The sequence below is a fragment of the Lonchura striata genome, chromosome 19 (genome assembly GCF_050655825.1).
Source record: "Lonchura striata isolate lonStrDom1 chromosome 19, ASM5065582v1, whole genome shotgun sequence".
NCBI classification, from domain to species: Eukaryota; Metazoa; Chordata; class Aves; order Passeriformes; family Estrildidae; genus Lonchura; species Lonchura striata.
In genome coordinates this window covers 2359252-2372362 of record NC_140721.1, presented here as the reverse complement: position 1 = coordinate 2372362, position 13111 = coordinate 2359252, and the positions used below count along the sequence as shown (strand labels likewise).

Genomic DNA, 13111 nt, shown 5'->3' with positions numbered 1-13111 from the left:
TCTTGTCAAAGTGTCACATAAATATGCTGCGAGGACAATATATATTTTGGCTGCATTTCAGTCCCAAGCAGGATTTTATCCCAGCTCTGTGGGTCTGTAAAATTCCCGCCCTGCTGCAAAGCTGGTTTGTTTTTCACTCCCATCAGCACAGAAAGGATTTCCCCGGGGTTGTGGTGGCCGTGCAGGCTCTGGCTGTGTGCACACTGTTACCTGTCCCTCTGCCACTGTCTCGGTGTCGATGATGGTGACAATGCCAGGCACCAGGGGACTCCTGCGGAGGTTGCTGTGAGCCAGGATTTCCTCCTCGGTGGCTCCCGAGGGCAGCGTCCCCGTCAGCTGTGTCACCACCTTCCCCACCATTGTCAGCCCAGTCTTTATTGTCTGCAAAAAAAGGGAAAAAAAAAAAAAAAATTCAAACCCCTCAAATGATGTTTAGGGCTGTGCTGTGGGTTCAGCTCGGATTCTTTCTGGAAGTGGATTTTTTTAGGAGTGGTGTATCAGCTGCAGAAAGCTGCAGTAAAACAGCTTGAAAAAATTTGGCGTCCTAGCAAATGGAAGAGTTCACCTTTCTTTTGGAAGTCAATTATGCCAAAGTATTACTGAAAAAATAAGTATTTTAATGTTCAAATAATTTAATGTGCTTGTATTTTAAGTATTCCAGTGCTGGTTTTTTTTTTAACTTTGATTTTAGTTACTCCCATAGTCCATAGTCAGAAGGATCAAAGATGAGGCCACAATGGGTGTGAGGAGGGTACTGCTCACACAAAAATACAAACAGCCCCTAAAGCTGACAGAGTTTTGTCTTCTGCACAGTGCAAAAGACTAAGAATTTGTCTTTTGCTACATCTGACACACTCATTTTTTACTCAGTAATTAAGCATTAAAAATAAATATGAGACTCAAATCCAGGAAAATCAAAAACGCCACCCTCGAGGTCCTGGAACTCCCAAGCACATCCCAGCACAAGGAATGGGACTTTCCAGTCTGTCTGTGTTTCCCAGACATGAGTTTGAAAACACATTCACTGCACCAGCTTTTAGCAGCTAAAGATGCTGAAGATTATTTTTATTTAGTTTTATTTTATTTGGAGAAAGAGGCAGAGTAGACACAGTAGGAGAGATGTAGACTGAAAGAAAAACAAGCCCAACTACAACTTTAAACATTTTCTCCTTGAACCAAGGACTGAGCCTTATTTGCCTGTAAAGAATTGAACAGATTTATTATGCAATATAAATAAGAAATAGCAAAAGAGATCAGAATGGAATGACACTGTAACAAGCCAATTCTTAACTAAAAAGACAAGCTAAGCTGCCTGCTAAATTGAAAAGGAAAAAAATGTCCAGATCCCAAGCTGAAACCAAGAATCAGCCACAAATCAATTGCAACTGCTTTGTTTAGTGCTAAAATCTCAAACTGCAGTGATTAGAAAACACATTAGTGTTCATCAATTAGCAGCCAAACGTTTGTTTTAATAATTCATGGGAAATGACTTACACAAAGTCTGTTAGTGTGTTGTCAGGAAAGCCTCTGAAGGGCCAACAGCAGCAGGCGCCACACGGTATCGATGGCCATGGCCAGCCAGGAAGGCTGATTAACCTCTGAGATGCCTCTGCTGATGGACTCACCCCATTAATGCTAATGGAGATACTTCCACTTAAAATCGAGCCAGGCCTTTAGCACAGCAATGGCTTTGGGGGTTTAAAGTCTTTAGTAATATCCTGCCATTTGTTTCTTGTTATTTCTTTTTATACCCGGCTACGGCAGAGGAGAATAAAACGGGTTTTAAGAGTGGTGAACTCAGGAGGCTGGGAGAGGTAACATAAAGCAGATATTGACAGCTGAGGAATAAACCTAAAATAGCCCCGGTGCCATCACGGGGATGCATTCCAGCTCTCCTGGCAAAAACTGACACGGCAGTTTTTTGGCCAATAGCTGAAATCCTAGAAAATTCTCTGTTCTTGGTTTATAAAGCAGGGAGGAGAAAGCAGTAAATGCTACATGGCAAAATACCTGGGCAAGGGAGAAGGCTAAAAACTGTAACTGACCTGTTTTAGAAAAGATCTTTAATATTTATAATGAGAGCAATGGGATGGCAAAGTACCAACCATAAATTGACAGCTCTCCAGCAGAAAATGGCCAGTGTGGGCCTGCAGCAGGGAGAGGTGTGCAGAGATGTGGCCAAGGCCATTAGCTCAGAAATATCAGTGCAGAACCATTACAGCACTTACTGCCCTGTGCTGTTGTGTATATTTGCAAAAACTTCTTTAACCTTTCCCATGCCATATCAGCTGTCCTCTCCATCCATTAGGGCTAATGACCTTGCTCTCACATAAGCTGTTAGTCCTCATTAAGAAGTTATCAGGTAACAAGAGAAAACAGATGCAGCCTTTGCTAAATCACTTTACCAGTACAGGATTAAAAGATATGGAGAAGGACTCAAGCAAAGGAGTTATGAGGTGAGAAGGACTTGGTTTATAATTTGATGCGAGACATGTGACAGAGCAAATACATTTTAAGTGAAATGGGTTCAAGTTTGCACTGTCCCAGTCCCTTTGTCACTGATGGGAACCCGCCAGTGAAGTCTGCTGATAAAAAAGATTAAAATACTTTACCCAGTTTCTTTTGTAACCGATGATCCTCAGTGTGCAGAAACACAAATTATTTATATGCTCATGTGTACCCTATCTTCTTCAAAATATGACTGTTCGCATTTATTTGACTATAAAGACATACATATATTTAATTAAAATAGATGTATGCCCTCATACCTCATTTAACTGAAAAGTAAGTACAACTTTAATTAGATGAAAAGAATTAAAATGCACCATTCAATGCCTGTTAGGATGCTTTGTTCCAAGAAAGGCATTGGATCCTTTTAGTGGCAACACAATAAATATATTGTTCCTGTTTCTCATAACAAATACGTTTTATATGATCTATTTGATTGCAAATAAAAAAATCTATAGAAAGAAGAAAGAGACATCAAAAAGATCTGCCTTGGGTGTCAACACACTGAGGTTGAGCCTCACACTCAGTTTGAACAAAGGGATAATAAGGTTTATTCTGAAAGAAATTCTGTGTCCATGTCACTCTGTTTGTTCAACTGGACTGAAAAGAATCTTTATCCCACGGAAGGGACTTTCCTGTCTGCATGCACTGAGTGCATTCTTCAACACCTCTAAGGAATGTTACTTCCCTTTTTCCAAACACATCCATTTTTATCTGCACTCATCGTTAATCCAAATGTGAATCTTGACACATCTTCTGCTTCCTGAAATTTTCTGCTTGGTCAAATGACAGAAACTACAGAAGCTTTTAGAACATGAACACTCAGAAAGCCACCGACACGATCACAACTTTGACCTCAGTGATTTTGGTGAACAGGAACCTTCCCAGATAACTCCCAAGTTATTTGATTAAGGAGGAAATTTATTTGCTGCAGCAAGAGCAGCAGCCCCCACAGAGGACAAACCCCAGGCCCCACCAGGCCTGGGTCAGCAAAGGGAAAACAATTACAGAAAATATTCTGTGCTGCCACCAAGACCTTCTGAGAGGTTCTGAGAGGCAATTCTCCAAAGTGACCCTGCTGAAAGCTCTCAGCTTTCCTTCTCTTTTATATGAAGGTTCTTCACCTCAGTAGAAAATTGGAAGCCAAATAGAGAAAAGGCTGTAACCCAAGGTAACCTGGCAAAACAAGAACTTTAATGGAACCACTTCTGAACCAAAAAGCAGCAGTGCAGGGAAAAGGAAAGGACATGCACTTCCCAAAAAGCTGCTCCTGCACTAATCAAAGCAAAGGAATTACAAACCCCTGCAGCTGATAGGACACAACAGCATAAATAAAGGTTCATAAATTACTTAAATAAGGAAGGAGTGAAGTTGATGGTGAGGCAATGAGATGGACAAAGATCAACAGATATATGCAGCATCTATTTGCCAGCAAGAAAGTCAGCCCTGCAGTTATCAGAGATGAAAACCTGCTAGACAGCAAGCCAAGACTCAATGAAATCACTAATAAATTAAACATTGCAGATTCACTGTGGTGCGCTCATGGATAACAAATTAATACACTAAGGCTGAGACACTCCTCAAGAGCCAAATCATGCAAATATTTAAAACTATATTAGTATTAATCTTGTCTATTACAGTAACATCCAACAGGCAGGAGCATGAGCAATGTGCTGTGCAAATACAGAGCAGCAAGAGCCCGTGCCCTGGGGATTATCCCTTTTCCTAACTCTCACTGGGAGTTTATCTCTGTACAGAGGCTAACAATCTTTTCTTTCCTATGATTATAAACACATTTTATCTTCAGTATCTACTCACATGATGCAATAGAACTACTTCAGTGTGATAAATTCAGCTTACCAGCAGAATTTCTGGATTATGATCCCTTGCTAGTACTACTCAGCAGGGAAGGCCATCAGCTACAGTGATCTGTTTGCAGGATTTTGCCACATCTGATCCAAACTGTGGCTGATCACACTAAGCCACTCCGTTTTTCAAACTTATCTGTGCTATAAAATAGATGTTCACAATGCTGGGATTGAAGGAATTTGGGGGGATTTCCCCCCACACCTCTTTAACTGTGCTACTGGTGAAAGTACAGAGATCGAGCAAATCACTTCAGGAGAGGAGCAATTCCAGCTCCCCTCAACAATGCAAAAAGCTGTGATTTTTCTCCTTCTCCAGCCACACTGTGATTGTGATGGACTATGTTTGTTTTTCTGTTTTGTTTTCACATGAGCTGGCCTGCCCCGTGTCTCTCTTTGTGGCTTCTCCTAACTGTTGTTTTCCTCGGTGCCACTGAGCCTTCTGTCCCATGCTGTCATTTCATTCCTATTATTAGGTTTGTTTTGTTGCACATATCAGAAATGAAAAGGCTGGTGGTTACAAGGGAAGCTTGTAATCAGCACCAAGTTCACCCCACGGTGCCAAAACTCTGTGTGTGTGTGTGTGAGAAAAAGAAATTGCTGCACAAGGAAAGGAGCTGGGAGGGAGACAGTGAAACAAAAGTTGTGCTGGGTCTTGTTTAAGATTTTTCCAAGCCATGGGCTTCTTTTGATAGTACAAAACCCCAGACATTTCTCTGAAAGCAGAGGGATTTTATAACATCATCTGAAGTACGAAAACGAGGCAATGGAACCTATATGTAAACAGTCATTAATAAGCTCTAACCTTCAAAGAAGGTAATTAATTAGCTCCAGTACTGTGCTGTCACCCTTCAGAGAGAGCAAAACGTATAATGGGGTTGTGATGGAGTCCAAAAAGCACCAGGCACTTGTAAAGTCACTTTTCATGATGCTAAAAGACTAATAATTCACAATGTTGATTTCTAATCATATAAACTTGCGCCACTATGAACAGCCATTATACAAATCCATCCCACTGTCACTTCCCTCTAATGTAAATAGCTGTTTGTAATAAATGAAATTTTAAAAAATCAGTTCAGAAACAGAAATAGTTTGTGGAAAGCTAGAGTTAGTCAGAGCTTTGCAGGATAGGGAGGGCAGGCACGGGGCTGCTGCCTGCAGGGCTCTGAGTGTGCTCTCCTCTCTGGGAGGGAGGGGGTGATGACACACAGCCCAATTCAGCAGGGAAACCTCATAATTATGTTCCACGAGCAGCTCTCCCAGGGCAGATGATGGACTCACTTTGGCAGCACTAATGACTGTGGCAGTGTAAGACTGAATGTTGTCTCCACAGGCTCCACCACGGGACTGATGGCATCGGATCAGCTACAAGAAGAAAGACAGCAACCAAGTCACTACTATTAAACTACACAAACCCATAACCCATTACCAGAGCTCTTATTTATCATGTACAGTGGTGTGTTTTTTCCTACAAATAGCAAAAAGCCCTGCTGAGACACTTAACCCCTTTTTATAATCTTCTGGGTGCCACCCAGACTGTCGCGTCCTCCGCTCCAGTTTTCAATTACCAGATGAGTACTCACTAAGAATTCATAAACTTTGAAATGGTGGGATTTTTGGTCTGGCAGTAATACCACAAATAAATTTAAATAAATATAATCAAAAGCTTTAGCCCTGTGAATGTAACATTAACTATCAGCCATTCTAAGAATCCGAGTGTGGCTTTCCCCTCCTTTTTATGGTGAGCAAGCAAAGAAATGACAAAGGAAAAGAGTTGTTTGAAATTTTGCATTTAATAGATTAAAGGAATTTACATGGGGTTTGCTTTTTATTGCCTTCCTTCAAAATCAATAAATCAAAACAAGACTCTTGTACCTGCCATCACCCTACAAAAGTAGGTTTTGCCTTTGAACCCTAAGTAACAATAGAATCTGTGCTTCTCTGCAAAATTAGAAAAAAATATAGATATTTTTTGCTTGCACACAGAACATGTTGCCTGTTTAACTTTTTGAGCTAAAGAAAATTAAAAATTACTGTAAAATGTATTTTTTTCTAAAGGCTTTTCTGTCCTGCTTATATTTAAATATCTAAATAAAAATACCTAAACTAGGGAAAGCCTACAGTGAATTTACCTGGGAACACACAAGTAATTTAAATTCCCTTTGTGATACAATTCTTTTGCTGATATTTTGGCAGCAATACTTTTTTAAATCCCGTGCTGAGCAGGGTTAAGCTTTCCAGCATCAGCAAGGTGTGGCACTAAAGGAAAGGCAGGCCTGAATTTGGGAAGAAATCAGCTGTGCTGCAAGAGGTGTAACAGCAAATAGATTTCTAAAATTTGCCTCTGATAATTTCTGGCTCAGATCTAGAAACAGCTTCTCCAGTCACAGGTGGAAGGGAGAAAAAACATCTGCTTTGAAATAAAAATAAGGCATTAGGAGCCGAATTTAGGCTTCACTGCAAGCTTTAAATACACAACCACTTCTCTGGGTAAAAGCAATGATCATTTCTTTGCCTGGGAATCTATTTTCTTTGTCTCTAGAAAGAAGAAAAAAAGTCTAAAATTTCTTTTTTTTTCTTGGAGCTTAACTTTTTCAAAGATGTTCAAAAGTGGCCAATTTAATGCTATTTTCTAAGCCACAAAGTGCATTGCTGTGCTGGCTCAGACAAACCAGGGCTCTGTCCAGACTCAGTTTCCCCAAACAGAATTTAGGAAGTGTTTTTTTTGTCTACTTTCAGAAGTGTCTGTAATTAAATGCTTTAAACTTTTAAAGCACAAAATGGGTTGATTATTGAGTTACCTCACTGAAAACACATGTTGATGGCTGTCTTCTCTGCCCTCAAAGTTCCTTAAATTGAGATCAAAACAAATGTGCAGAGTGAAGATCTAATATATTAAAATACTTAGGACTGTCATTTTAATGCAACTCCTCTTACAGACTTTCCTTTGCACATACCTTTTTCCTAAGATCTTTTATTTTCTTTTTCCCCCCTATATATACAGAATCTTCAAGTATTTTTTGATATCAAACTCCTCCTTACCTTATTTTCTGCATAAGCAAGCCAACGGCTTCCAAGAGCAATGGGATTCATGTTTGGCCCTGGACAAGGATAGCAGCCTGCAAAGTTTGAAAAGGCAACATTAAGAAATATCTTCATGACTTCTTCCAAAGAATTTTACTTATTGCCAAGAAAACAAAAAGTCTAAACAAAAGCTTTTCAGTTGCTAATATCACTCAGTAAATGCTTGCATTTTTGCTTCTAGAGATAAGGCTGTGGTTAGATGAGCTATTTTGAACATTTAATTATGTGTAAATATTAATTTCTCCTTATGTTTGCATTTTTAAAGCCATTTTGATACAAAGATGACATTCTGGGGTGAGGGAGTATTGATGTTTGACTCGACTGGTTTTGTATCTTCACATTTTAATTACTTTTATTTGACTGACACCTTTCTGTTGGAGAACAGTTCACTCACTTCAACCTCTTCTATATTTTTACTGTATGAAAGGATGTATTGTGCTCTTGGTTTCATTTTTAGTAATTCTATATACAAACCCTCAGCCTTTCAAAATGCTTTTGATTTTAACAATTCTATATACAAGCCTCAGCCTCTCCATATACTTTTGCACAAACCTTACTTCACACAGTGGGAAAATTCGTAATTCCTTTAAAATTGTGGCAGTGGTTCCACTGTTCACCTGCTTTCCATTACCTTTATATTATCATTAAAAATAGATTGATGCACCGCGATAAAAATGAGCATAGAAAAGAGAATTATTCCTGAGGATTAAAACATGAAAATACCTGTTAGACAAAATAGATGGGAATGAAAACATGGAAAGGCTTAAAATGAATCACATTAAATGGCCATACATAAGGTTTCTAAAATATGTATTTTTATAAAATGTTCTAAAAAAAATAAAATTTTTGTAAATAAAACAAATAATTTGTATTTCTACAAATAGTTTTTCTTTAGAAATAAGCATTTGTACATGAAAAAATAAGGAGGAAAGAACAGGGGGAAGGAGGAGGCTATCAAGCAAATGGTTAATCTCACTTTTCATCAGTTCTTAGGCTAATTTAGTCAATTTAGTAATTTAAATCCTCTCACTGATTGGCCAAGAAACAAAATACTGAAGACCTTACAGACATGTGTGTCTGATTTAAAGGAGCCCTGGGCAGCTGCTCCTGTATCCCGGGCTGAAGGAGCGCAGGCAAACTGCATTTCAGAACACATACATCACAACTTTTATTCAGTGTATTGCTTAAAATCCTTTAAAAAAAAAAAAACAAAAAAAAAAACACACACACAAAAAAAAACAAAGCCAGGCAGTGCCAGAGAAGCTTTCTATTTTCTGGATCTCTCATATGAGATTCTGACACTGCTCTGCACCCACGGCAAGGAAAAGAACCCGAGCTCCGCAAATGCCCAGCCCTGCTCCTGCAGGCTCCAGAAGAATCCAGAACATTCCCTGAGCACAGCAGAGCTTCCAGAAGGGGAGAGGTTTTATTTCCCACACCTGCAAAGCCTGAGAAGGGGCGTGGGAGGTGTCAGCACCCTTCTGGAAGGTTAAATGGACATTCGACAACACTCTGGATGTGGGTTTGGACCTGCATAAGCCCTGCTGAGATAAACAAGCCTGGATTTCATTTTCCAGAGCAGAGCACTGAGGGTGCTGCAGAATTCCAAAGAGCACAGCGAGCTGTTTGAAAGGTCAGAAAGCAAGGGAAGGAGAGAACGAATTCATCCAGTTAAACCCATCTCAGGCAGAGCCCAGGGAGGGTTTTGTGAGTCCTTATCGCCGGCCTGATCTCAGGAAGGAAAACGAATTCTGAAGAGACGATGCCACAATTGTTATTGCATTCCAGGAGTGCATAAAATGTGGGCAGCAAGAGCCTCTTAAGGAACAAAGCAAGCAAAAAAAAAAAGGTTGTAAATACAGCCCTGGGTTGTAAATACAAACGTGTTCTTCCGATGACATTATAGATCAGGAGCTGTGAGGTTTTAATGCCGACTTCTGCCTCGGCAGCTCTTATCTGGGTCAGAAAAGGAATTCAGGTCCCCCAAACCTTTCTTTTACCTTCCCTTTTATGTATAAAATACAGCACTAAAAGTTGCCAGATGATAACCCCTGTCACGTAAATCTCTACAGTGACTTTAGAACCAGTGACTTGTGTTTCCCAAATCTGTAACATCCCTGCAGGAGAAAATTAAAGGAGTCTCAGCAATTCATAGCCAAAAAGCAAGTCCAGCTTAGAAAAGGGAGCTGTTCTCAATTACTTCAGTGAACTGAAGCCACTGAAGAACTGCAAGAATTCTTCAAATCTAAAATTGATCACTGAACAGAAGAGTTACTCAAAAAAGCTGGGATGGCTCTCCCCAAACCCACTGCCCGTGGTTTGTCCCATGAACTGGGCTCAGTCAATCAGACTCCATACACAAATCAACCAATTCTAAGAATAAACTCCACAAAGGTCAACAATTCAGCTCGGTCCTAAACTCTACTCTCCGATACGAAAAACAGCGTAAAAAAAAAAAAGGAGCTATTTCCTCCCTTTCTTTTCTTTGCGAGTCTTTGCATTTTGGAAACTTGCAGCAGCACAAGGATAAACAAAGGGTTATACTTTATGGGAAGGAAAAGCAAATTGTTTTTCTGCTTTCCAAAAAAACAGCTGGAGTCAGCAGAACATCATCTACGAGGCAAATGAAAAGACAGACACGGCGTGACCCACTGAGCTGGGCCATCCAATCCTCACCAGCCCCACTCCCTTAAAGATTAACTTCTATTTCTACCAGACTTCAAAACAACAGAGGAAAAAGCCATTCTAAGCAATAACAGCAGCAACTTTGGTGTGCTTACAATAGGAATGAACATAATGAGAATGCAGAACTAACTGTCAAGAAGACCAAAGTTTCCAAGTTTTAATGACAGCATCGAGAGGTCATCCAAGAAAGGATCACTCAGGGAAAGTCTTTCCAAAAGTGCAGCAAATCAAGCAAGTACTAAAAAATATCTGATCTTAGAACCAGCTTATCTGGGCCTATCACTCACAAAACTATAGGTGAAAACCTAGTGGAAACTACTTCATAACTTTTGAGTACACACAGTTATCTTCTGCCTCTTTGCAGAGAAAATTAGGAACTTCAAAGCTGGGAAAAAAGGAAGAAAAATTGCACTTTGAAAATCAGAATCAAAGTCCAAGTTTTTCTGCGAATTTTATCAAGTTCCTACACCCAAAAATTCCAACTGGTGCTGCCCTAAGGAACAGTGAGGAATAAGAAATGGGCTCCAGGATCCCTCTGAAGAGGGACCTCACATCCTGTGCCTCAGTTTTCCCACTTCCAAGATGCAAATATTATCTACAGCCCCATAGGTAAATTCTTCACTGTTACAATTTCTCAGTTTCTTCCCTTTTTTTTTTAATAACTAGGTTATAAAATGATAACTGCCGTAAGTATATAATTTGTGATTATTTGCATTCAAAAATGCTTTAAACTTACTCGTTGCTGTGTTGATTTTATATATTTGGTTTTACTGAGAATACAGGAAACCCACATTGCCTGAAGTTCTCCAAAGAGCTATAGAAATGTTTGCTATGTGAGTGAGCAAAAAGAAGCTTTATTTATTTCCCATTAATTTTCAATTACTACTCTTGTGGTAATGATGAAAATCTCTACCAACCTTTGGAGATTCAAATCCATAAGCCCATAATAAACTAAATCACCTCCTCTACTCATCTTTGAAAATTCACACAAATATCCCCTCTTCTGACTCTGGATCTTCCCATCAGTCTTGAGCTCCTCCAAGAAACCCAAGGCTCCAGTTCTTTCCCTGAATTGCTTTCCAAAAGCTCATCCTGGATCTTCAGTGATGGCAATGTGAACACAGAGAGCAGCCAAGAGGAGAAAAGCAACACATTCCTGTCCTCTCCCTTGTCTTTTAAACAAACAGCTCACTGGGAAAACTCTGCTCAGAGGAACAAAGTCATTACTGTCAGCTAGAACAGAGCTGGGGCAAATAAATCACCAAAACCCCACTAATAAACCCGAACCACTTCCACTGGGGCAGCTCTTCAGCATCTCCACAGCTTCTTCAGAAAATAAATATTTAAAGGAGATATAGGAATACAATATTCTCTCCAGAAGAATCTGATGTTAACAGTCAGAACTAAGCTAAGTCGGGGTTTATTTTCAGTTTGCAGAACGATGCACTCGTAACTCCCTACCCACAGCACAATTTTAATTTTTTTCTCAAACCTCACTAAAACATACTGTAAAATGACATCTGATAAACTACAGCAAATTAATACATGAATTAATAAAGCTGAGGGAATGAAAAAGCCAAATCAGAATCACCTAACCTTGCTTTCCTTCAAACACATCCCATCATGTTTATCTTAAGACACTACTGCTTGATTTTAATTTCACAGCACATTATAATAACTTCATTCCCTACAACAGTATTTATAGCACAGGAAAAAAAAATCTGGTTTTGGTATCTTCCAGACTTTCATCCACTCTATCTTGACTTTGTTCTTACTTTTTAATGAAAAACATTTTAAGTTCTCTTCTATCTTGTTTCAGTCATTTTTTCCCTATCAGTTTATAGGAAAATTTTCTTTTTCCATCATTTTCACTGCTTTCTTTTCCCCAATTCTTTCCAGTTTCCTTTGCAGTAGTCCATACTCATCCTCTTTTATAACAATTTTTGATTTACTGTTTCCTGGGAAGGAATTTTAGTGGATATGTCACACCTTATACCTGTGAGGAATCCATACCAGAGGACAGCAGTTTTAATTCAAGCTGAGAGGATGGGCAGTTATTAATACAAAAGCATTTTGTATTAATAGATTTTAATTGGATTTTGTCTCTAATCCCAAAATAAGGCAGGAATGGCATCTTCTGGGTCACAGGGAATGCCATGAAGGCAGAGATTACCAGGCTCACCTCCATCGTAAGGAAACTTTCCTGATTTCTGGAGAAACAAGGATTTTTCTGATCAGTGCCTGGCAAAGTTCATTAAAGATGATATATGTCAAATGAAGTGTCCAGTGGTTTTGAACACAGTTTTCTAAACAAATTCCAAAAGAAGTAACTCATTTCAACCAAAATTCTTTGCTTTGAATCATTCAAAGGACTTGCTGAATTATCACTTTGAAAATCAGTGAAGCAGGGCCATTGTGTATTTTTAAATAAATAGCTCCAAGAACCCACTGAAGTGATGCTACTTCTCTAATAATCAATCTGTAATGCTTTTCTGGGTCTTACAAAAGACAGAGCTCTCCATAGGAATGGAATTACAAAACTCCATCCTTAAAGTCCTGCAGTGCAGAGCAGCCAGAAAGCAGATGACAACAGAGAGCACAGAGGGGGAATATGCAATAAATAATGGGTAGAGTGATACTGTTGTAGCAAAAGCTTTGTTTATTACAAGGAAAACAAACCATATAAGTTGTTTTATCTAATTTTTTTTTGGTTGGTTGTTTTGGTTTTTTTGGTTTTTTTAGCAAAGCAATTTTTTTGTTGTTTATAAACTGTATAAAGCAATATTGTTTATAAATTCCTCTGGGTTCCTTCTAGATGAAAGGCCCTGTGTAAATGTTATTACTCTCACACTGTCACATATTTTCCAAAACTCTTCTATTGTTCTTGTACTTCCTTCTGTTTAAGTATCACCCATAAAATGGAGTAAAAGAGCAAAGGAGCAGGATGGACCCACTGAGAAATCAGGCTT

General features: G+C 39.2%; 1 protein-coding gene across 15 annotated transcripts in view; it reads right to left on the bottom strand.

Annotated features, from left to right (window-relative positions):
- The window catches only part of BCAS3 (BCAS3 microtubule associated cell migration factor), a 298450-nt gene that overhangs the window by 245059 nt on the left and 40280 nt on the right, over positions 1-13111 (bottom strand). For all 15 annotated transcript variants that reach the window (XM_085557228.1, XM_077787569.2, XM_085557225.1 and 12 more), the window contains exons 10-12: positions 7416-7492; positions 5655-5738; positions 211-381 (exon numbers count right to left, since the gene is read on the bottom strand). In XM_085557228.1, the coding sequence (XP_085413354.1) occupies positions 211-381; positions 5655-5738; positions 7416-7492 (332 nt within the window). The remainder of the gene's footprint in view (positions 1-210; positions 382-5654; positions 5739-7415; positions 7493-13111) is intronic.